Source organism: Marmota marmota, unplaced genomic scaffold, assembly GCF_001458135.2.
Source record: "Marmota marmota marmota unplaced genomic scaffold, marMar, whole genome shotgun sequence".
NCBI classification, from domain to species: Eukaryota; Metazoa; Chordata; class Mammalia; order Rodentia; family Sciuridae; genus Marmota; species Marmota marmota.
In genome coordinates this window covers 63,374,235-63,399,136 of record NW_025999900.1, presented here as the reverse complement: position 1 = coordinate 63,399,136, position 24,902 = coordinate 63,374,235, and the positions used below count along the sequence as shown (strand labels likewise).

The window sequence follows — 24,902 nt, the reverse complement described above, 5'->3', positions numbered from 1 at the left end:
ATCCCGGGTGGGAGCTTCACAAGAAGTCCTTGTGAGCAGCCTTCTGTCGCCTCGGGCAGAAAACCACTCGGCCCTCCTCCCTGGCCTCCGACTATGGGATGCATAATTTATGAGGACCAGCCCGTGCATATTGATGAGCTCATTGCCTTCCAAGGCCAGTTGCCGTCTGTGAAGGATCCTGGGATAATGAATCACTGCGTGCGGGTGTGACCTGGCCCGGGGCAGCCTCCAGTCCTCCAAATTACTACTGATCTCCAAAACCTGCTTTGAAGAAAAACATTCCTGGCCGTGCCTGCCTTTGCTCAAATGTGGGCAGATGCAGAGAAGGAGGCCTCCATCGTGGGGGGCCCTTCACCCCCAGGCAGCACACATCGGGGCCATGAGCAGTGTTTCGGGGGAAACTGAGTCAGGTCTTCTCCCCCAAAGCCTCGCCCTGTACAGCCCTGGGACTCCTTGTTCCCGTGTTGGTGGAACGAGCCCCCCTCGGCCTCGGCTGGGGCATGGCCTCTCGGCTGTCCTTCCCTGCTGTGGACCGGGAAGGGAACCCCTCTTGAGTCTTGGCCTCCATGACTTTAGCACACCATTTCCACAGGCCCGCGAGCCCGCTGTGTGCCCTCCTGTCCTCGTGTCCTAGCTGATGTCAGGATTTTAGTGGATTTTTCTTTCTTAGTGTCCAGAAGATAATGCGCTTCTTACTGACAGGGGAATCCTAAGATCCGGTGAAATCCAGCATTAAGCTGCCAGTTACTAGGCTCTGCTGCACGGCACGCACCAGGTCTGGCGCCTGTGAACGTTGCATGGATTCCATGCACATCTGTGGACAGAGAGGGCTGGCACATAGTATGAGCTCAATAAACCCAGGTTTCCCTCCTTCTCCCTCCTAGGCCCAAAGAGCTGCTCTAGGCTTTGCGCTGTGCCTAGTCCAGAAGTCTATCCACAAACCCCTTAGGTCCACATTTTAATTGGGGAGCTTTGTGGCCTTGGAAACATTCAGTAAGTCCCCATTTAATTTGGATTTGGGGTGGGGGAGCTTTAGAGTCTTCCCAAACTAGTCACAACCCAATTAAAATGTTACTCATGAAACCCAAGACAATGAGTCACGTACAACTCCATCTGGCCCTTTTTGCTTCAAGCGACCCATCTGACTCAGCTTGGATTTTGCTTTTACGCTGTAACCAACGGATTCCCCGACCCAGGAAGAAATCATTTAGCACCTTGCTGAGCGTGCGTGTGAGAGAAGGCTTAGTGTGTGCGCGCGTGAGTACCTGTTTGTAGGCACCTGTGCAGTGGGTCCCAGGTGTGTGGACCCCGAGAACCACGGAGCAGGTCCTGGGTGTACGTGAGTCTGTCTGCCTGTCCCTGTGGGCACAAGAACACATGTGTCCCTCGGACCTGGGCTGAGTCTGTGGATGTGTGTTCGTCCATGTGTCTGGTGAGTGAGCAAGTCCCTCTGGGGCTGCGGGTGGGCGAGGACATGAGAAGTGGGTGTGAGAGGGGAATGGAGAATCTTTGTGACCGTGTCCAAGAGTACCCGAGACGGCAGGCCTCAAACCTCAGCAGCAAGCGACCGGCACAGGGAGCCCCAAGATTCGGACTCTTCAAGTCTGGGTGGGGCTCCAGGATGTGTCTTTTGGGGGAGGGGGTCTCACTCTGCTGCCCAGGTTGGACTTGAACCTGTGGGCTCGAGGATTCTCCTGCTTATGCCTCCCAGACGCCTCACTCACAATAGGTCACTTTCACAAGCTCGCCTGGACTGGGTGACTCCAACGCCCACACGGGGAGAGGACAGGCGGCCAGAGTGTTGAGGTAGAGGGAATCGAAGCCGATGAACCAGGAATTCTTTGAGGGCGGACTTGTGACTTCATCCAGCCCAGCACCATCTGACCACCACTCCACGATCTGCTGTCCAGGTTCCCAAAGGAACAGACCCACCAGGAACACGGGGGCTGTGACGAGCCAGTGTGCATCTGGGAGCCTTGCCTGGGCCTTGAGCCAGCCAGTGACTCACAGTGCAGCTGGACGGAGAGGCCTGGACCGTCAGCCCTCCATGTCCCGCGTCCCCCGTCCCCCATCAGCAGGGCAGGGCCAGTCTGCTACCCGTGACTTCTCCATCAGTGTAGGTCATAGCTGCCCTCCTCCCTGCCTAGACCCCCCAGTCAGGAGTGCGTGGCCCTGGTCAGTGTCCCCAGCTCTGGTGCGGCTCCTGGCAGCACAGCAAGGGTCTTCCCTGGGCCCCTGCAGCCCAGCACAGGCTGACGGAGTCCTCGGCACCCTGGAGGCTCACCCAGCTCCACCTGCTCTGGGCCCATTTCACGGAGAGCCCGTGGAGCCCACCCTGGCTGGGTGGGGGGCCGGGGGCAGCAGACACGGTGTGGACCCCAGGCTCTGCCCTGGGCCATCAGGTAAGCTGGGCAGGCGACTGGCACGCCCTGAGCCTCGGTTCCTCACGGGTAAAAGCCCCTGCCTCCTTCCGGCCACGCCCCCGTGTTCTGCCTGGCCCTCGGAGCCTGTCCAGATGCACAGTTGTTTCCCTGACCACGCCCCTTGGGAGGCCAGTGACAGAGCCGCCCACCAGCATGTGAATTAGGAGTCCTACAAGCCTCGGGGGCTTCAGGGGAGGCCCCCTGCCTCTCAGAAGGGGAAGCTGCACCCACCTGGTGCCGCAGAGTCAGGACCAGAACCCAATCTTCTGAGCGCTGACCCCGAGGCCTTCCTCCACACGGTCACCACCACGCACCTGCTGACCACTGCCAGGCACCTGGCAGGCTCTCTCCTGGATCCTCAATGACCTCCACAGAAGGCAGATGAGCATGTCACGGAGAAGATGGGGCCTCAGAGGGGTTAAGTGACTTGCCCAAGGACACACAGTTTGTGGGACCTGAGATGTAAACCTGGGGCCTTCGCTGTGACACTGGAGCAGAGACATGGTGCCCAGCCCTTCTCCAAGCACCCCCAGCCCCGAGCTGCTGTGGGCCTCGAGACCCCTGGGCTGTCCACCTCACATCACATTGCTTATCCCCACTGCCCCGCCCCAGGCGGGTGCTGGGAACCCAGTGCCAGCCTCTCCATTCTTCAGGCCTCCCTTCGGGTGCCAGCAGGGCCCTGGCCCAGAGGCCTGGCCTTGCCAGGAAAGATAAGGCCGCAGCGCCCAACGGCTTGCCTTCAGTGCCCCTCCTTTTCCCGAAGAATGAACACAAAGGCCTGTTGTTCCCGCAGGGGAGCAGGCCTCCTCCTTGTGAAAGGAGATAAACCATTAGTGGGATCAGGGCCGCCTGGGGTTACAGCCCTGCTCCAGCCACCTGTCCCCGTAGCGCTGCACCGCCACCCTGCCAGGCAGGTGCCTGCTGTCCTGGGTCGCAGGCCTTCACACGCATGGCCTGGAGACGTCGGTGTCATGTGTCCCGAGTGACAGGCGAGGAAACCGAGGCTCAGCGGAGCTGAGCAACCCGCTCAGGGCCGCAGCTGGCGGGCGGCGCTGCCAGCAGGCTCTGCCCCGACCAGGATGCCAGGCTGACTCATTTGTCCTCCAAACAGGACAGGAAGGAGTGAGGTCACGCCGCCCACCCTGCCCGCCCGCGCCTGCCTCTGACTTGACATCCTAGACTAACAGACGCGACGGCGGGGAAGAAAATGCGAGGCCCTCAAAGGGACCCCTGGGGGTCAGGCTGCAGCCCCTGCCCCTCCTCCTGCAGTGTGGGGAGCCAGGGAGGCCCACCCGGGGACTCCCAGAGGCCCCAAGGACCCCACAGCTGCCAGCCATGCGTGCCACCACGGGGGAGCAGGCCGGGAGGCGGTCCAGGCTGGGAGATGGGGTCCCCTCCTCGCCCCCTGCTGCTGTAGGATTATGTCACAGGAAGCAGCTTAGTGAGGACACCAATAAGCCTGTCCTGAGGCTGGCACGCCAGGGATGCACGATCACCGTCAAAGACAGCCAGCTCTCGTCTTCCGCCCGGTGCCCGGGTACTTGAGTGACCGGCAGTGTGGCTCCCCCTCCCGTTTTACAGATCAGGAAACTGAGGCTCAGAGAAGGGAAGGGACTCCCCAGGAGACCTGGCGATGCTGTGGCAGAGCCCTCTGGCCTTGCCACGTGGCAGCCCGGCAGTGACCCGCGTCCTTGCTGGACTGGCCCTGTGACAGTCCACATGCCTGGAGCCAGGGGCCTGGTCCATGCAGCGGGCCCATGGTAGCCCGAGCCGATGGCGGCGAGGGAGAGGACGCAGGAGGGTGTTTGCCAAGGTCTTGCCGACAGCTATCCGAACTAAGTGGTTCCTGAAGGTCGCCCAGGGAACAGCAGCAACAGAGAAGGCGAGACTGCCGTTGAGCACCTACTATGCGCTGGAGACAGGGGCGACCCAGACTCTGCCCTCAGACGCTCACTTCTAGAGGGACACATGGATGGGACCCACATGGAAGGGTGGGGCTGTGCAGGGACAGTCACCACACACAGGGAAGGGGGGCACAGAAGGACTGTTCTGGGGACAACCAGGTGTTCCAGGAAGAGGGACGGACTAGGATGGACTGGAGAGAGCAAGGAGGCGCTCCACTGCCTTGGCTGCCCCTGGGGCCAGAGGGGACAGGTGCTGAGGGGCCCCCGGGTGAGTGGGGCTGCCGCGTGCCAGGCTGAGGGCTCAGACTTCACTCCCGTGGGAATCCTCCCTGGAGGGTCCCACCTCAGAAGGGCCACCAGGCTGAGGAGGAGAGCAGGTGTGGAGGGATCAAGGCGCTTCTCAAGGCCCAGGTATGGACACCAGGTGTCCCTGCGGTCCCACTCTGCCAGCTTCCCTGCCTCCCTCTCACAGCAGCCTGAGGCGTGGCCAAGGGAAGTCACTGGCTCTAAACGACAGAGCAGGGCGTCAGAGCCAGGGCAGCCTTGGTCGAGCCTGTCCTCTCTCGTTGCGGCGGTCCGGCCGGCGTCCTGGGGCGTCCTGCCCCGTCCACACACCTCAGGATCCACCCCCTGACTCAGTCTCTGGGTTTCCAACGCTCAGTCTGCTGGGTCTTCAGTGTGGCTCTGGAAGGCAGCAGCTGCTGCTCTCCCGGAGTCGGTCCTGGGCCTCCTCTCCCACTGACCCCATTTTCTCAGGACCATAAATCACCTCCTTAAAGGGGCCCGGAGGCCCAGGGGACCGATGATTGTCCTTGGCAAGCTGTGCGTCACCAGCCAATGAGGCCCAGGCTCTGGAGGCCCAAAGGCTGAGGCTGCACCTCCTCCGCGGGAGCCTCCCCTCCCTCCCAGGGCGGGCACCCCCTGCCGGGCCCCTATGGGACCCTGACTCTTCCTGCCTCCAGGGCATGACCTGTGGGGAGGTGCTGGGTAGGGACCCAAGGGGAGCCTGAAGCTGCCAATAAAGACCAATATTTGGAATCCACAGTCATCCCTCTGAATCTGCAGGAACAGGTTCCAGGTTAGGGAACCTGTCAGAGGTCCTCGACAGTCTTGTGTCCCCTCTCTCTGAGCTCATCTCCCGGCACTCCCTCACTCACTGCCCAAACCGGTCTTGCCTGTGTTTTTTTAAAGACCTGGTGTTCCCACCCCAGGGCCTTTACACCTGCTGTTTGTTCCGCCAGGAACACCCTTCCCTCAGAGATCCTTGGTCCTCACACCCCTGGTCCTTCTCAAAGTGACATGCTCAGGGAGACATCCCGGCCTCTCTCGGTGGCACTGCTCCGATTCTCCCTCCTGATTCCTGGGCCTCCATCCTTCTCACCTGGTCACCACCACGCAGCATGGTCATTTGTTGTGTTCAGACACCGTCCTGGCCCCGAGACCAGCTCCCTGAGGACGGGAGCACATGTCTGCTGGCCGCTGCAGGGTTCCTAGTGAGCCCCGCGGCTCTGCCCCCACTGGGCTGCACGCCGCACCCTGCACCCGCCTGCTGCCCCCGGGCTGCCCCTCCAGGAAGCCTCCCCGCCCACCCTGGGGGCTCCTGGCATGCTGAGCCACGTGCTGGCATCTGGGGACTGCTTCCTCGGCCACCCCAGCCTTCCTGGGACCTCTCAGAAGCAGAGGTCACAGCCTTGACCCCAGGGGTGCTGGGGCTGGACGCTGAGCATCAAGGGATGGACATCACCTGGGGACGCAGGTTTCCCAGGAGGATTGAATGCGTTTCTGAATCCAGAGCGTCCCCTGGGCACCCAGGAAAGACCGTGGGGGCAAGGCACAGTGAGGAGGACAGGGGACATGGGACAGGAAGAGGGACTCAGTAAGATGGTGTCCTTCCAGCCACAGGGGGAGCACAGGGTGTGGTGGCTCCTGGAGGGGGGAGAGGCGCAGGCGCAGGTAGCAGGTGGCGCAGGTGTCCTGGGTCAGGAGGGTGGGCTCTCGCTGGGGACAAAGCCACCCCGGAGGGATCCGAGAGCATCATTTCCCTGGCTCCCCACTCCAGCCGGTGCCTGCACTGGGCTGGATTGGGCCCCCGGGACAGCAGGTCCTGATCCCTGGCCCTTGTCACGATGCCTGTCGGGGGAGGGGCTGCAGGTGTCACCCAGTTAAGGCTCCTGAGCGGGAAGGTCATCCTGGATCATCCAAGGAGGCCCTGACGCCGCCACCAGTGACCTCATAAGACAGGGGCAGACAGAGATTAGAGAGGGGCAGGTGGCCACAGCGGCAGAGTGGCCGGAGGAGGCGCGGTGGGTTTCCTTCTGGAGGGGACACAGCCCCCCCACCTCGCTTCTGACCCAGGGCTGTAATGTGGACTTCAGGCTCCAGAACTACAAGAACGTTCATTGCTTTGTCTTACGTGACCATGGTTGTGGCTGGCTGGCTGTCTGTCTGTCACCAGCCCCAGAAACAAATACAGTGCCAGTGTCAATCTGCGTCAAGCAAGAGGGGAGGAGGCAGGCCAGCTCTGGGGATGGCAGCGCCGGCTCCCTGGGCCTCCACAAAGCCTGACCTCCTGTCCTGGCTCGGCGAGGTCTGCAGCATCCAAACCCCAGAGCTCCCCGTGGAAACAGAGGGTCCCAGGTGACCCCAGACAGAAGCCAGGCAGCAGCAGCAGCTCACAGTTAATCAGTCAGTCATTCAACAAACATCTGCTGATAAGTGCAGACAAAGACTCCAGACTCCGGGTTCCCACCCTCGGGGGCTGACCCTCAGACCAGGGAAGGTTCTCACAGACACAGCACAAAACTGGAACCCTATTCATGTCCCTCCTCCCTCTACCATTTCTCCCGAGAGCCTGTCCCAATAGGCCACATGCCCAGGAAAGAAGCTCTGCTTTATGGACCGAGATAAAAAAAATGAGCTCTCTGAAAACACCCTAGTGCCCCCATTCCATCCTTGAACATCCACTCTTTCAGTCATTTGTAAGTCCTATCTTATGCACAAGGAGACAAAGGCCCAGAGAGGTTATATGTCTTGTAAAAATCACCCAGCACCAGTGGGCAAAACTCCAATGTCAAAGTCATGTCAGTCTCTGATTCCTTAGCCCCTTCCCTCCTCTATTTTTCCACCTATCACCCAAGTGGTCAGGGACATAGTAGTGGACCAGACAAGGGCCTGGCACTCCAGCCTGCTGCAGCATCCATACCTCCATCAGACATATGGTGGGCTTTCCACATTGTAGCCTCCACTGAACACCCAGGACCCTCTTCTCACTTGTCCCACGGGGTTCAGGAACAGAACAGAACCGGTCCCTCTGGCGGCCTAACGAGGTCACTCTTAGCGGCAGACTGGGTTCCACTGTGCCCAGCTGACTGTGGTCTCCCTCTCCTGCCGGCTCACATTACGGCCACACCATCAGCCTGAACCTTGGCACCTCTGCTGGGCTGCAGGCTCCCGGACAGGGGTGCTCCTGGCTCCAGAGCTCTCCACTGACGGGCACAGCTTAGCAAGCTGGCCGCAGCAAGTCCACGAAGCCAGATGTGGCCCCCGGGAGAGGCAGCCCAAGGGCAGAGGCCAACGACCCATAAGAACCCACAGAGGCCATCGCCAGGTGCCCAGTGAGGGGCAACGCTGTCTGCACGGCCGTGAGTGGCCCGGGGGTGTGTCCCTCACCTGCTCAGCTACAGGGCCTCAAAGCTGGGGGAAGGACCACCCAGGGCAGGGCCAGTGCCCTGAGCACCTTCTCTGATGCCATCTGTACCTTTCTGATGGGGTTTGGGACCCACAGAAAACTCCACTGCTCCTCCCACGGCCATCTCGCACCAGCCTTCAGAGGAGGGGCCCTCGCTCTGGTCGCGACTTGAGGCAGGTGGAGCCCGTGGGCAGCTGCTTGGCGCCAGACCTGAACCCGGCTCCCTCCCTCCCCACAGCAGACAAGGCAGAGCTTTGCCCCTGGTCTGCAGGTCCCAGAGCCCCGGGGTGGTGGCCAATGAGCACATGGGAGGCTGCTCCGCAGCCTTAGTCACTGGGGAAATGTGACTGGAAACCGCAGGGAGATGCCACTTCACACCCGCGGGAGAGGCCACTGGCTGTGACCAAAGCACAGTGGCAGGTGTCTGTGAGCAGGTGGTGAAAACAGAACCCGCAGGCGCAGGGCAGGAGCGGAGCCGCGGTGGAGAGCAGCCTGGCAGGTCCTCAGAGCTCGGCCTAGCTCCCCTCTACCCGCCCCACAGCGCCACTGCCAGGGGGTACCCAAGGGGAGGATCAAGGTCGCCCAGAAACTGCACCCGGGTGCCCACAGGGCGTCATGAGGGCCAGGGAAGGAGAATGGCCAGACGTCGTCCACTGGTGACTGCATCCAGAGGCTGCGGCCGTCCCTGTGGTGAGACCCCATTCAGAAAGAAGCCGGGACAGGGGCTGCAGCGTGGGGGGACTTGAAAACCCCGTCCTGAGTCAAAGAAGCCAAAGGCACAGAAGCCCTGAGCCAGCTGAGTCCACTCGAGAGATGTGAGTCTGTAGAACGGGAACGGGCGGTGGCTGCCAGGGGCCAGCGGGTGTGCGTGACACTGGCAGGAACGGGATTTCCTTGGGGTGATAAAAAGGTTCTAAAATCGATTATTACCAAAAAATAATGATTTTAATAATAATAATAATAATAATAATAATAATAATAATAATAATGATAATAATGATAATAAAGGAGTCAGAACTGGAACCCAGGACTCTCCCCTCCAGCCAGCAGCCAGGAGCATCCTGGCCCTCCCCTTGGCCTCCTCGGGCCCCTCAGAGGGGCCAGTCCCACTCACAGGGTCCCCGTTGCTGTCCTGAGGTTAAGGTCACCAGGAAGACCCCACAGGGGCAGGAAGCCCAGTGTGGGGGTGGCCCCGCAGACTCAGCTGGCAACGCGAGGGCCTCCTCTGGAGCAGTGGACATGCAGGGTCTCCCGGTGGCCCTGTTTAGGAAACCTCTCCTGGCTTAAGCTCAACGGGTTTCAATCAGAAGGGGGTGTTTTTTTGTGTGTTTTGTTTTTTTCTTTGGGTTTATTTATGTACTTATTTTTTAGGTCTAACACTCCTGACTCAGCCATGCAACCCAGGTAAGATGGGGCGCCCCCTCTGAGGATCACTGTCCTGCAGGGAGACCTCACAGGCTCCCCGGGGCCACCCTGAGCCTGAATGGCCACCGTCTCACTGTCGGCCTGCACAGAACAGGGGCTTGGTGCCTTCTGGCTGTGAGAGCGGAGTTGGTGGGTCCTAGGGCTTCACTTGGGCCTCCCCGACCCTGGCTGGTCCCCTTGCTGAGACCCCGAATTAGAGGGGGCACCCAGCTTCCCTTTATAACCCTGACCCAGAATAGGCCTGGGTTGGTGGGTGTGTCTTGAGGACCTAGACTGGGGTGCCCTGCAGGCCCTCACCAAGAGCCCCGGCCTTGCCCACAGTCTTCTCCCACCCGGGCCAAGCCCACCCCCAGTGCAGGGCGTGGCCCTCCCTCCTCCCTGCAGACCCCCAGCTTCCCTCAGGCCAGGCAGCCTATCCCCCAAATGCGCCTGGGCTAGGCACAGAGGCCTTCCCTGCCCCTGGGCTCCACCCTGGGGCCAAGGGGGACAGAGCTTGGGGCCCTCCCCCTCCCAGTTTCCAGGGGAGCTGGGAGTCGGAGGCTTGGTTTTCCTGGATGTGGGGGCTGTTTTTCTGTCTCTCTAATTGTGCTCACCTCAGGCGTTAGGGCCTGAGAGGTGGCACCGTGACTCCCAAGGCTGTGACAAGCACAGGTAAGAAAACAGATGGGGGCGCAGCCCAGGGCAGGGCAGCAGCACAGGCCCAGTGAACGGACCTCTCACCTGGAGGACCTGGGAGCCCTGGGGGAGGGGCCTGCCCGCGGGAGGGGCCAGCACAAGGTGTCCACACTTCTGGGACACCAGGTAGCCAGAAGTGCCCTCCTGCCGCAGGACTGGGACGGTGCTGGGTTGGGGGAGAGTGGCTACGGGTGTGGCTGAGCCCACGCTGGTCATGGGGCAGAGCCAGGGACCCAGCTTGATTGTAGTCACTTAGGAGCCAGCAGCTACTCCAGACAGGAGGCTGGCGCTGCCAAGGAGCCGCGGGCTCTGGGCTGGGCTCCAAGGAAGAGGTGAGTTCCTCTGTGTCACGCACCTGCCCAGGACTGTGGAAACCTCCCCAGAGACAAGGGACCTGGAGGCCAGTGCTGTAGTGACCACTGGCCCAGGGCCATGCCTCCGGCTCCCCCACCCAGGACCTGCTCTCCAAGAAAGGCGGGGGAGGCTGGTTGGCTTCCCTTGGCTCCTTCTTGAGCCTGCTGTGACCCAGCCCCCGTTTTGGAAGGAGTGCGCTGAGAGATGGCCCGGCCTGCGCCTGCACGGGGTGACGTGGGGCGAGTCACTGAGTTCGTGTAGACCGAGTTTGCTCACCTGTAAAATGGAGCCATCACGTCTACCGAGCAAGGTTCTACCGGGCGGCGTGTGTGTGAGAAGGGAAGTGTTAGGTCGGTGGCAGCGACTTGGTGGCGACTTAGTGGCAACTTAGAACAAGCCTGATCTGACAGGAACCTCTTGTGAAGGGCCTACCCTACGGGTTCTCAGCAGTTGGTGAAGGCGAATCCCACGAGAGGAGACTCGGGGTTGAAGCCCCTGCTCTGGCCTCACACCGCAGGGCCCAGCAGGACACCCTGCGCACAGCACATGGTCAATAAGCCACCATGCGACAGAATGTCAGCTCAGACTGTGAGCAGGTCCCTTCAGCCGGCAGCGGCGGGGGGGTGTCTTCTGCAACTGTATCAGGGCTTGGCCTGTTTTCCACCCCGAAAAAGCAAAAAACAAGGGCCGGGGTCATGGCCCAGCGGTAGAGGGCTTGCCTAGCATGCATGAGGCACTGGGTTCCATCCCCGGCTCCACATTAAACAAACAAACAAAAAAGCAGAAACAAAATCCTGGGGGTGAGCTTCCTAGAAGGTGTGTTTAGATTTAATAGAGAGCAGGGGTCAGGGGCTGGGCTGTGGCTCACCCTCTCCCTCCCGTGGGGCTCAGCGATCCCATTCGCCATTCCAGCAGACCTCACTGGCTCTTGGGGAAGGGCTTGGGGACATTCCCAGGCTCTGTGGTCTCATCCCGGTACACACGTGGCCCCCGAGGCTGTGCATTTTTATGTGATTTGTCCAGCTCTGCACACACATGCTGTGAGTTAGTGGGGCAGCCTGTGATTAAGCTTCTATCGCTGATGACACAAAATCAGGGGAACAGTGTCCACTTCAGAGAAATGGAGTCTCCTTGCAGTTTATACAGAGTCTCTGTTTTGGATCTGCGCCCGACAATCCGGCCCCAAGCCCTACCCACCCCAATTCCCTCTTTTGTGCCTTAGCAAATAAATTGTCAAATGAGATTTTTTTGGCCATTAACAGCCAATAGGTTTCTCTTGTGAAGGTTTTTCCTTGCTGATATTAGGACCGAATCCTTCAGAAATCTATTTTTGCGCTTCCCCTAGACAACACGAATCTGTTCTTCACGACTGTGGAGGACGCAGGTCTGAGATCAGGGTGGGCAGACATGGTTTCTTCTGCAGCCTCTCTCCTTGGCCTACAAATGACTGTGTCCCAGATCTGTCCCCTTCCTGTTTCTGCCCCAAAGTCTTTAAAATTGGGGAATAAAAAAGTTTTTTAACTGAAAGGTGACATTGTGTGATCTTATTATGTACGACGTCATGTTCCGAAGTGTGTGCACCTTGTGGAATGGTTAAGTCTAGCTGATTAACAAGTGGGGCAGCTCATTTACTTATCATGGTTTTGTGCTGAGAGAACAAAAGAACTCCCACAGTACACTCCTCAAGAATGCAGTATGTCCCCATTCACTAGTCACCTGGCTGAATACTAGAGGTCCTGAAATTTATCCCCCCAGCCATTGCCCCGGGTCCCTGGTGACACCCTTCTATTTCAGGGGATCAACCTTTTTCAGACTTCGCGTGTGACTGGCATCAGGCAGGGTTTGTCTTTCTGTCTGGCTTACATCACCAACACAGGTTCACCCTGTGCTGGGTCATCCGTGCTGTCACAAATGCAGGATTTCATCTTTTTGTGGCTGAACAGTCTTCCATAGCATAATAGACTGCATTTTTTTAAAAAACCCATTCATCCATTGACGAACACTCGACCTGGCAAGGATTCCTTTCATAAGACCTCAGAAGCCCAGGCGAGGGGCTGGGGCATGGATGGCTCTGTGGTCGAGCACTTGCCTAGCATGAGCAAGACCCAGGGTTCAGTCCCCCGTACTGCAAAACAAACACAAAAACCCCTCACAGGCACCAGAAGAATAAATAAGACCAATGAGGTGAGTGGGATTACAGTCGATAGGCAGAGACACAACCTACACGACAGGAGGGAACACCTGCCGACACTGTGGCCCCAGTCCTTGGGCTCTGCCTCTGTGGAGTCGCCAAACCAGGATCAAAAGTTTGAGAAAGATGTTACATTGTTGCTGTCCTGCACCATGTGGGGAGGCCTACAATGGTTCTGTCTGTGCTGAACAGGTAGAGACATATTTTTCTTGTCATCTTTGCTTAAATAACACAGTGTAAAACTATTTACCCAGCTTAGGTCGCGTTAGACGTTGTGAATAATCTAGAGATGATTGAAGGCCCAGGGGAGGATTGTGGGGGTTATATGCACACCCCACACCATTTTCTATAAGGGACTTGAGCAACGGGGATTCTGGCATCTTCAGGGGGTGCTGGAGGGGCCCCCTGAGGATATCAAGGCAGGACCATATGCATCTGTCATGAGCTTCATATGCAGAGTATACATAAGGAACTCAAACAGCTCAATAGCAAGATACCAAGTAATCCGATTAAAAGGGGCAAAAGATTTGAACAGACAGTTCTCAAAAAGACACACAGATGGCCAACAGGTATATAAAAATTTGCCCACATCACTAATCATCAGGGCAATGCAAACTGAAACCACAAGAAAGCACCTCGATCCTGCGGCAATGGCCGTTATCCAGCAGAGCACAGCCGAGCGCTGGCCACATAGGAAGAAACAGGAGCCCGCACACTGTTGGTGTAAATGACGACAGTCATCATGGAAACAGTGTGGAGGGGCCTCAAAAACTAAGAGCTACCATAGGACCCCGCTTGCCCACTTCCGGTCTATCACCAAAGGCAGTGAAATCAGCCTGCAGAAGAGATACCCGTACACCCAAGGCCACTGCAGCACCACTCAACACGACCAAGACATGGCATCAACCTCACTGTCCAACGGAGGGGTGGATGATTTTGTGCCTTGAAGTGCAAATTGAAGTTACATGAGAGAAGGGTGCTTTGAAAGACCTTGCCCCGTGCTTTGTGATTTGCATGTTGGAAGTCTCATGATCAACATTTTAGATGCTGGGCGACCACGGCTCGCACAATATATATATTATGAAGGGTTCACAACTAAAATGGATCACTTTTTTTGAAGGAAGAAAAAAAAAATAGGAGGATTGTAAGTTTGAGGCCAGCCACAGCAATTTGGTGAAGCCCTAAGCAACTTAGTGAAACCCTACCTCATAATAAAAAATAAAAAGGACTAGGGATGTGGCTCAGTGACAAAGTACCCCTGGGTTCAATCTCCAGCACCAACAAAACAAAATGTCAATAGGGAAACAGTCCAGAGTGGGCAGATATGACGACTGTTCTATCATGGAGGCCTGTCTCCACCCTCTTGCCTCCAGTGAGATGCCAGTGGCAAGGCAGGGTGTCCCTTCCTGGTGGGAGCATTTAGTTGCTTGTGCTTGGTGTCTTCTCAGGTAGCAGGGACTCGAGAAACATGGGTCGCTGCTGGAGGATGTCACTGAGCCACCGTGAGGGGACCTGCCCTGGGGAATCACCAGACCCGAAGTGAACAAGCTCCTTCGCTGCTTTGAACGCTGCAATTAGATTTTTCCATGCAGACCACGCCCGTCCTGACTTACAGGCAGTTCATAAGAAACAGGCTGGTTTCATACATTTTAACATTGAAATAAACACAAAGTCAAAACCTGAAATTGGACATGTGTGACCGCAGATGTTCCACCTGTTTCAACGCCCAGCTTGAGTTTACCTGGACTGTACAGGGCCAAGGAAAGTGCCAGTCAGGTGGCTGTGGAGGCAGCTTTGTTTCTTTTTAAAAATACAACAGTAATCATCGTCGTCATCATCATCATCATCATCATCAACTAACTTATTGCCTCAAGAATGCTGAATTCAGATTGACCCAATACTTAAAAAAACAACAACAACAAAAAAAAACAGAGTAGATCAGTTTAAAGTCTAAGTTGAATCCTTAACAGTCTGTGACCTGTATTTATTGTCACATATGAAGAATCCCCCAGGGTATTTCAGGGTATTTCTGCTGGGGCGGGGCTCTAGCAGGAAAACTGATGCCTTTGCTGCTCAGAGGTCCCCGGCCTGTGGGAGGACAGGGGTGAGCAGGTGTACCCACCCACCTGGCATCTAAACTCGGGCCACGTGTGCATGTCCACGTGCTGCTAGCCCATGGGATTCAAGGCCAGTGATCACAAAAGGATAGCCTCCCTGAGTCCAGGAAGGGAGGGAGGCCTGTCCATGGTCAGAGTGGACATTCCTGCATGCTGCTCAGGAGCCCAGGCTGGCATCGTTCAATGCCATTAGCCAGCAGGAGGGGCAGAAGAGGAAGACAGGTGCAGTGTCCCCCGGGAGCCTCAGAACTCAGGGTCCCTAGAGGAGGCTGGTTGCCCCAAGCCTCAATAATAAGCTGACTTTGGGCAGGAGAAAAGGATACCTCAGCACAGCGTGCCCTGGGCGGCTGTGAGGGAATGCAGCCTGAGAAACTGCCTGTCCCATCCTTGCCAGGTGACTTGGAGCCAGTCTGTCCTTCTCTTGGGCCTTGGATTCCCCTTGAAGACCATGGGGGGTCCTATGGGCAGGACCACGGGGCCAGGGCTGGGTTCTTCTGCTTCTGCCCGGCTTCCTCTCTAGGCCTCCTCGTGAGGCTACCTCACAGGTGCCCAGTGCCTCTCCAGTGACAGTTTAAAGATGCATGCCCAATCATCACGATCACTTATTTCTAATTATACTAAAGAGCTATAGTAACAAAAGCAGCCTAGTATTGACATAAAAACAGACGGGCAGGACAATGGAACCGTATAGAAGACACACAGAAAACCCCACATGGATACAGTTATGCGATCCTTGACAAAGGGACCAAAAACATACACTGGAATAAAGACAGCCTTTTTAACAGATGGTGTGTTGGGGGGACACTAAATATTCACATTTAGAAGAATGAAACTTGATCCCTATCTCTCACCCAACACAAAAGTCAACTCAAAGTGGATCAAAGACCTCAGAACTAGACCAGAAACACTGCGACTGCTCCAAGAAAATATAAAAGGCCCAGGCATAGATTTCCTTAACAAGACCCCTAAAGCTCAAGAAAAAAAATCAAGTGGGATGGTGTCCAATTAAAAAGCCTTCTGCACAGAAAATGAATCCAGAGTGTGGAGAGAGCGCCTCCAGAATGGGAGAAGATCTTTGCCAGAACTCAAAAAACCCACACCAAAAAGAGATTCCATCAAATGGGCAAATGAGCTAACAGACATTTCTCAGAAGAAGGACTGCCAATGACCAACAAACCTATGAAACAATGTTCAATGTCCTCAACCATCAGGGAATGCAACACTGTAACTGGGGACAATGTAACCGGGGAACGCCCCAGTTACAATGGCAGTCATCAGGAATACAATAACAATCAGTGCTGGCGAGGATGCGGGGACAAAGAACACTAGTACATTGGCGGTGGGATTGCAAATAAAGGCAAATACTGTGGAAATCAGTGTGGATTCCTCAAAAGGTTAGGAACATGATATAATATATGATGTGTCACCCAGCTATTCCACTCCTCACTATTTATCTATAAGAACTAAAATCAGCATGCTATAGCAATACATGCACACCAATGTTTATAGCTGCGTGACTCACGATAGTCAAGTTATAGAACCAGCCTAGGCCTCTGTCAACAGGTCAACGGGTAAAGAAAATGTGGTGTACATACACCATGGGGTTCTTCTGCTCAACTGTAAAGAATGAAATTCTGTCATTTGCTGGTAAGTGGAAATTGAAATTATGCTAATTGAAATTATCCAGACCAGGAGACAAGTGTTGAAGGTTTTCTCTCATATATAGAAGGTAGAGGGGAAAAAAAGGAGGGGTAGAAAAAAGGGGATCTCATGAAATTAGAAGGAAGACAGTGGAAGCTTTTTGTCACCACCCCTCACAAAGAACGTGACTGAGGGTCAGAGGGCAACGTGTGCATGGTAGGCATGGGGACCTCCTCTGATCTGGCTTTCCCTCCACGTGGACTTGCTTTCTCAGATGGAATCTCAGCCACTGTCGGGTCTCTCCAGGTCACCCTCAGCCCCCGCCCCTGCCTTCACCAGCCCTCTATACAGCAACGTCCAGATCTCCACTTAGCCACTGTCCCCCATATCCCGAGTTGGCCTCACCCCCTCCCCCCAGGACCATCCGACCTCTCATCCTCCAGATTCTGTCTTCAGTCCCTCCACCCACAGCACTGAAACAATCCAGGCACCCCCTTACTCCAGAGCCATCGCTGGCTCCCTATTACACAAGAGAGGAAGCCTGAGCTTACACAGGAGATGGAGGGTCACTGGACTGGCTGGCATGTACTTATCCTATCCTGAATGCCCACCCATAACTGAGTCTTAGACAGGCTAAGTGACTTGCCCGGGCCACAGAGCCAGGGAGCAGCAGAGCAGGAATTCAAACCCTGGGCTTGGATCCACCTACATTCCTTGCTCTCTGAGACTCTGCAGCCTGCTCTGTGGTGCTCAGAATAGTGAAGTTGAGCTGGAAACCTTCCCAACACCAAAGAAGGTGGGGTGTGGTGGGGCGACAGCAGGAAGACCGGATTCGCTTCCTGCAGAGAGGGGAAAGGGTATATCTCAAGGTCAAAGGCCGGAAGAGACAATCCACACACCCAGGATGTGTAAAGCCAGTCCCTTCTGCCTCCCTGTTCCATGCCCCCACCCAGAATGGCCGGCGGGTGCTCAGCACTTTAAGACCCTGACTCCAGACCAGCGAGGGTCACTGCCAGTCCCCTATTTTACAGATGAGGACGCTGAGGCTCAGTAGGTACCTTGCCTGCACCTCGGAGGCAGAGCCAGGCCTGGAATGCAGGCAACTGTAAAGGACGCGCCTCCACTGGCCTGAAGTGTGGCCTAGCGGTCCCTGCTATAAATATGGTGCTGACTCCCTGGTAACTCTAGCCTGGTGCTGCCTGCCCAGGCGCCTGGCCATAAATCCCAGAGTGGAGCCCGCCACCTCCTGCTGCGCTCCTGCTCTGCGGAATTTTCCTGATGCCCTAACAAGGTACCACATTTTTTTTTTCCCTACAGGCTCCAAATTATTGCGGGCAATGTTGAGCTAACTGTCTCTGAAATGGGGATGGGGGGGGTCGCAGCAGACAACAAAGCCCTCCAAGGCCAGCCCAGCCACCTCCCATGTGCAGGGTAGGGCCCCCTGGAGAGAGATCTGCTTGGGGCTCCAAGCAAACCAGTTGGGGACATGCATTCAAATCTCTGCTCCACCAGATGACCTTGGGCCAGTCCTTGCTTCTCTGAGATCGTTTGCTTCAGAGCACTCTGCAGTGGGGTTGGCATGTCCACAGTGTCCAGGACCCAGGAGATAATTTGGTTCCTTTGTTTCTTTCTCTGGGTGGCAGCTTAACTAATGGTTGAATAATAATAACAACAGCTAACAAGAAGCCAGGCTTAGCTTTGGGTCATTTAATTCTTACTGCACCATAAGGAGCTGATGTTCTATTATTGTCCCCGTTTAACAGATGAGAAAAATGAAGACCCTGTGCTCTTGTGTAATTTGCCGAAGGTCACACAGATTGTGAGTGGAGAACTGAGATGTTCCTGTTGTTGGAACGGGTCCAGGGATTGCTGACGAAAAACCAGGTAGAAGCATCTCAGGGCATCTTGTGCCCCCATCGCTGTGGGGCAGGGATCCTAGACAGGCGTGGACCTCAGGCCCCATAAGTAACATGCTCCCCTTGCCAGCCTGCCTGGATTCCTGCAGACCTGGCTCAGTGTCGGGCCCCATGCTTCACCGACAAAGACCACCACACAGGATTTTGTCACCAGGGAAACCAAGCCCAGAGTCTGCCCAGGGCCACCATTCCAGCCAGAACAGACAGGGTCAGGATGGAGCACTGCCCTGCCTCCAAGCCCAAACATCCCTGTCCTGAGCAGTGAGTGACAGGGAGGCCCACAAGTCCTCCCGTCCCAGGCGACACACAGGCACTCAGCACCCATTCCATCACCCCGATGGCTAAATATTGTCCCTGCCTTCCTGAAATACTCATCTCCTTGCGGCTGGCTTTACAAGCTGCTGAAAGCAGGGCCATGTCCCTGGTGAAGGGAGAGTGCTATTCCGGGTTCGCGTCAGGTGTGGGGCACCGCCAGCCAGGAGGGGCTGTCTGCCGGCTCCCCCGGCTCTGGTGGCCTCAGCAGCCCGCGAGCGATGCCTGGCAGCCACACAGCTGGCGCCTGATGAAGAGGGCGAGGTCAGGCTGCTGTTGTCCATGTCCCCCTCCCCAGCACACACAGAGCCAGACCCAGGCACCAGGACTGTCCGTGAAACCATGCCCTGTGCTGCCCACAACCTACCCCAGCAGCTCTCAGGACGGCTCGGCAGGCCCAGGAAGGGTTTTAGGATAAGGCTTCCGTGGGCCAGAAGCAAACTGTGGCTTCCAAAGGAAGCCCTGCCGGAAGAGATGCCCAGGGCTCCGCCTCTCTGGGCTCCTGCCCTGGGGGCCACTCACTTCTCCACGGGGGCCAGGAGGTGCTCATACACGCCAAGTGGGCGCAGGCAAGCCCTGTCACTCATCATTGCATTGAATTGCCACTGTCTCCATTTTCACCTGGGGACACTGAAACTCAGAGAAGTTAAGCCACTTGCCCAAGGTCACCCAACCTGGAGAGGAAAGAACTGGAGTTGAATCCAAAGAGCCCAACTCCAGAGTCCCTGAGCAACCCCTGGATTAGGCTGTCCCCAGCCCTCGCACCACTGCAGAGCTGCTCCTTTAACTGAGGGCAGCCAGGGGTAGCCAATCGCCCCCACAGCCTCCGGCCCCAGAGAGAGTGGAGGGCATGTGGGCAGGCCCCAGAACCGACCACCTCTCCACTCACCTGTGGCCTTGGCAATTTCTAGCCTAGAGGGTTCTGGGGCTCATGGGGCCCTTGCCTTTTGCCGGTGGGCAGGGGACTCAGGAATTCCCAGCCATCTCAGACTCCCAAGGAACCTATGGACTGTCCCCCAGTTAAATGTTCACACACACTGATTTGCATGTGGTGTCAAGGGCCTGTGCCACCCTGAGCCCACCTCAGGGTCTGGCCCGGGTCTAAGTCCCTGCCTCCCCGTGGGCCAGCAACTCCCCTCCCTGGGCTGGTAGCCTGGGACTTCCTGCCCTAGCCACGGGGAGCAAGGGTGCGGAAGAACTTGACTTTGAAAGCGAAGCTTCCCCAGGCTCGAAGCCCTGGTGTCACAAGAGGAGGACGGGGGTCCAGCCCCACAGCTGCCTGCAGCCTGCAGGGGCCCAGTGCCCTCAGCGACCGGCGGCCTCAGCTCTGCAACCGGAGCCCTGGCAAGTAAATATAGCGCTGCCACTCACCGGCCGAGGGGCCCTCGCCGTCCGACATAGTGCAGAAGATGGGGCAGCCGCTGGCCACCAGCCTGCAGGGACACTCAGGACTCCTCAGTGGCTGTCACCCACCCAGTAGGGATTGGGGCTGTTCCGTGTCCAGCCCCTAGGCAGTGTCCCGCCTCGGCCAGCCCGGCCACCCCCCCATGCTGGGCTGGGCAGATAAGAGCGTGCTTCAGTGCCAGGAGCCCGTGCGATTGGTGGATAATTCTGGGCACTGCCCTCCCCTGCCTGGGGCCTCTCCCAGGCAGCCCCGGAATGTTGCTGAGAAGCTGCTGCACCCCGGGTGCACGGAGGGCCCCCAGGACCCCCGTGCCTGGGATCTCAAGAACGCCCGTTCATTCTCCACTTGAGACCGATCCTGCCCACCCAGCCAGGGACACGTGTGGGCCTTTAGGGACAGAGAATGAAAGGTGATGCTGCCACCGAGCAGCGCTGATACCAGGAACCACATTACCGCACTTGTCCTGGTCCCGCGTGCCCTCTGGATGGCCACACCATGTCTGTGACACAGATGGAGTTAAGTGGCCCACCCAAGGCAACCCGGCCCACGAGGGGTGTGACCGGGACCTGGAGCCAGGCTGTCTGTCTCCAAAGCCACAGGAAGGCCTGACCTGGCCTTGGACTGTTTGGCTGAGAGCAGCCAATGCTTTGGAGCACCTACGGGTGCAGACTGCTCCATATGTGTTGGGGACAGCAGGGAGGGAAGGCCCCCAGGCAGCCAAGCGGTTCCGTGGTACTCAGAGAACATGAGCACCCAAGCTCACCACGGCTTGTTTCGCGGAGGCTCACTGAGAAGAGCCGGTTATCACCCTGCAGGGCTGGGGGCTTCCAGGAAGAGCCGGCATTTAATTCCTTGTTATGGGACAAGACAGGTTTCTCAGGGCAGGTGCAAAGGTCAGAGGAGCCTAAGCCAATAAGCCTGTCGGGGATCCCCAGCTGGGGCTAAAGGCGGTGGTGATACCCAGGAAAGAAGGACGGTGTTTGTGAAGGGGAGGCATTCAGGGCTGGGGAAACCCAGGGAGGCTTCCTGGAAGAGGGGCAGATGCTGGTGCTGATGATCAACCAGCCTCAGAAAACTGAGAGGGTGTGGAGTCGCAGGGCAGGAGTCCTCGGCCCCACTCCACCGAACGTTCCCTCCTCCCCCTTCCACATCTGGATGCCAGCCCAGGACTACTAAGTCCCAGCTGGAAGCCCAGCTGCTCTGTGGCAGGGCGTGGGGCAGTGAGCACGGGCATCAGGGGAAAAGGCAGATGTGGGTCTGAAGCCAATTTCCCCCTCAAGATCCTCGCCTGGGGATGGGTCCTCGAAGACTAACCAGTGGGAAGGGTCACAGGTTTCAGATATCCCCCAGGTCAGCATAGCTGGCACTGTATCCCCAGCACAGGGGCATGGCAGGGAAGAGGGCTGGTGGCCTCTGGAACTGAGGCCAGTTGTAGATACCAGAGAGGAGCAGGGGCTGGGTCAGGCCTGCCTCCGGGCCCCGAGTTGTTTATGGCTGTGGCCACCTTGCCGCCCCTCCACACTTGGTCCCTGTGTCACCCCAACTGTGGAGCGCTAATGAGCACCTCCTGTGTCCAGTTCCTAGGCCACGCTTGGGAGCAGGAAGAACCCTGTCCCTGCCATCAGGCACGCACAGTCCCATGTGACAATGCAGAACACCTGCTCTGAGCCCCTAGTATGGGCAGATTTCATGGAACAGTGACTTACCTCCGGGGGTCCCAGGAGACTGCCACGGTCCAGGCCAGGCGCCCTGGGGGTGCCACATGCCCTGGAAGGGGCTGCCGCAGAGATCCCAAGGAGGGCGTCTTCTTGGTCACTGCCAGGTGGGCTGCAGGAACGGGGCTGGAGGGAGCCTGGTGGCAGAGGGACCTGGGTCAGATGCCAGCTCTGCCAGCCCTCCCTGGTGAGGAGAACAAACCAGTCCCTGGCCTTGGCTTCCTGCCTGTGAGGGGCTGCAATGGAAAGGACCACCAGGGCAGAGATGCCCCCAAGGGGCGTCCCACCTCCCCACCCTACAGACGTCTGTCCGTCTGTCCCTATGTCCCCCCCACACACAGCCCAGTGCCGGCTCCTGCATGTAGTCCGCTTCCCCTTCCTGTCCCTGGCCGGAGTCCCTTCCTGTTCTCTTTATTGTGGGAACATGTGTCGCAGCGAAAAAACAACTCAACTCGCCACTCCTGAGGTCATCGCAGTCGCATGCCCCCCCCCAACGTGCCTGCAAGTGGATGTGGGGGTGTGCTCGGGTGTGAGTGTGTGTGGGCCTGGCAGCGTGCATGTGAGGAGGCAAGCGTGGCAATGTGGGGGGACCATGTGAGCACCGGTGGGTGCCGGCGTAGGAGCCGTACCCGCATCGGGCGGGCGTGAGGTGTGCACACGCCCTTGGCTGCTACCAGCTCATCAGAAATCCCACTTCTCCCAGGTGGTCTGTGTGCCCACCAGCCCCTGGGGGGCTGCAAGGGTTTGATGCCAATTTCAACAACTACTTGGTGGGCACCACAACATGGTGGCTGCTCCTAGTGCTTCAAAGAGACCTGGGGGCAGCCTCTTGAGGCTCACAGCTCATGGGGGCCGGGTGGGGGGCACCAGTGGAGGAACCAAGGTCAAGAAGGAAGGACAGGTGGTCACAGACCTCGGTAGAGGGTCCTTGGGCAGAGACCTGGAGGTGAGGAATGGGTGGGGGAGCAGGCAGGAGGAGAAGGGCTTGTAGGGGGAAGGGGCTTGGAACAGCCCAGGAATAGTGAGAGAACTGGTCATGCAGGAATGGGGGCCATTTGAAGTGGAACAGGGCAATGGAAGAGGACACCCGTCTACTGGACATCAGTGGGGCCGGCCCAAGCTGGGCGTCCAAATGAGGCAGGTTGGAGAGGGCCCCGCTTCCCATCCCTGCCAATGCACAGGCCGTCCCCACCTCAGGAGTCCCACGCCTCCTCCCTGGTGGCACCCCCCTCTCCCTGGGCCTTTGGTTCCTCTGTAAATAGAGGCAGGACGGGCCTTGGTGGCCATGACTGGAAGGACAGGCCGTATTGGGTGGGACCACGCCTGCTAGGTGTGGCCTTGGGCAGGCCTCCTGCCACAGGACATGGCGGGAGGATGGGATGCCTGAAGCTCCTCGAGGGTCTGGCCAGTGACACGGGCACAACTTCCACGGCCTCAGGCCAGAACAGACGCCCCCTGCAGCTCAGGGAGAGCCCTGAGCCTGAGACACATGCACGCATCTGCACACACACGTGACTCAGACACACGTGACTCAGACACACGTGACTCAGGCATGCAGCCCCGCATACACATCGCCACCCAGAGACAGGGACCATGGGAACACAGCGAGACACGGGGAGACAGAAGCCGCTGCCCATATAATGCTCACACACAGGGGTCCATACATGTGGGCCTCACCCCCCCCACGGATTGCACACAAATATGGACACAAAAGGAGCACACGTGTGTGCACGTGCATACACACACACACACACACACACACACACTCCAGCAAAGCGTGGGAATTAATTCCCCCCCCCAGCCCAGATACCCCTAAGCTGACCGCCACCTGGGTGGCCTTGGACAACCCTCCCAGACTCCAGGCTCCCGGCCAGGAAAGAAGCCTGAGAGGCCCCTCCAGCTGCACTGAGTGTCCCTGGGGTGTGAAAAGTGGGACTCTCCTGGGTCCCTTGGGGATAACTCCTCATATCTGGGGTGGAAGCAGAGAAGCCATTGTCATTAGTGAAGGGGGACAGGAGCTGGTAGGAAGGCCTCCCAGGCTCAAACTCTCAGGCTCCACAGCAAGATGAGGCTCCGAGGGGCTGTGCCTCTGCCCTCTGGCACGGGGAGAGGGCACAACCCCTTGTCTGTATCACAGGGTTACAGAGCAGCCGGGCCAGGCTGGCCTCGTGGCAGGTATTCAACAGAGGTAAGTGCCCCTCCATCAGTATCAATGCTCCTCCTTACCCAGGGAGGGGCTAGCTCTTTCCCTGGTACCAGGGCCACCCAAGCCACATAGGCCCTGCCCTTGGGATAGGGATTGAGGGGGCCACACAGCTGCTGTCACCCCCTGGGGCCCACCAAAGCCAAACCATCAGAGTTGAGCCCGAGGAGAGGGGCAGGATGGAGATGGCCCTGTGCCCCTGCCCTGACAGCATGGACCTGGAACTCTCCCTGGCCCTCTGGAAGGGCAGGTCTCTTGCTGCAGCTGCCCCCTCCCCTGCCCAGGCCCCTCCAGGGTGGGTGCTGTCCAGTGAGGCAGCTCCAGTGGGCCTGGGCCTCCTCCAGGACCACACCCCTTGTCAAGCTGCCCTTTCCACCTGTCACTCTCCCTTGGCAGGGAGAACTCCCAGGCTGGGCCTCTGGCTGGGGTGGGCATACCTGGCTGCCCAGGGTCTGACTGGCCAGTAGGGACTGCCCACAGAGGACAGTGCCAAGGGTATGACTATGGTTTCCATAAGCTAGAAGGACTTACAGGTAAGGGGCTTGCTCTAGAAGAAATCAATGTTTTTAATACTCCCAGTAAAAGTGGGCATGACTCTCCCCTCCATGACCCTGCTTCAGAGACATGCCCCTCCCTCAGTAGCAATTGTCCCCACACCCAAGCCCCAGGTAGCCCCTGTGTCTGTCCAACATCCAGTTGGAGTTACTTATGGACATCCAGGCAGAGATGGGAGGTTGTCCGAAGCCCAGCAGAGGCCTGGGTGGATGTGGATTTATGAGTCACCCAACCCTTGTGACCCTCCTGACTCTGGACCACCGTAAAGGACTCAGTGCCTTCTTGACCATGATTGCCAGGAGAAGCCAGCTCAGGCTCCCTAACAAGGCCCCTCCAGAACCTTCTAGGTAGGCAGCTATTTGCTGGGACCATGGGGCA

The 24,902-nt window shown here is 57.7% G+C and overlaps 1 protein-coding gene across 5 annotated transcripts in view; it reads right to left on the bottom strand.

The window, feature by feature from the left end:
• The window catches only part of Eml1 (EMAP like 1), a 158,805-nt gene extending 136,738 nt beyond the window's left edge, over positions 1-22,067 (bottom strand). For 2 of the 5 annotated variants that reach the window (XM_015495515.2, XM_015495524.2), the window contains exon 1: positions 21,758-22,065. In XM_015495515.2, the coding sequence (XP_015351001.2) occupies positions 21,758-21,815 (58 nt within the window). In that variant the 5' untranslated portion in view covers positions 21,816-22,065. Of the gene's footprint in view, positions 1-20,017; positions 20,215-21,757 lie in introns of those variants that run through there. The other 3 variants (XM_015495506.2, XM_048799314.1, XM_048799316.1) reach the window with 3 other exon arrangements.
• Positions 22,068-24,902: the final 2,835 nt, after the last annotated feature.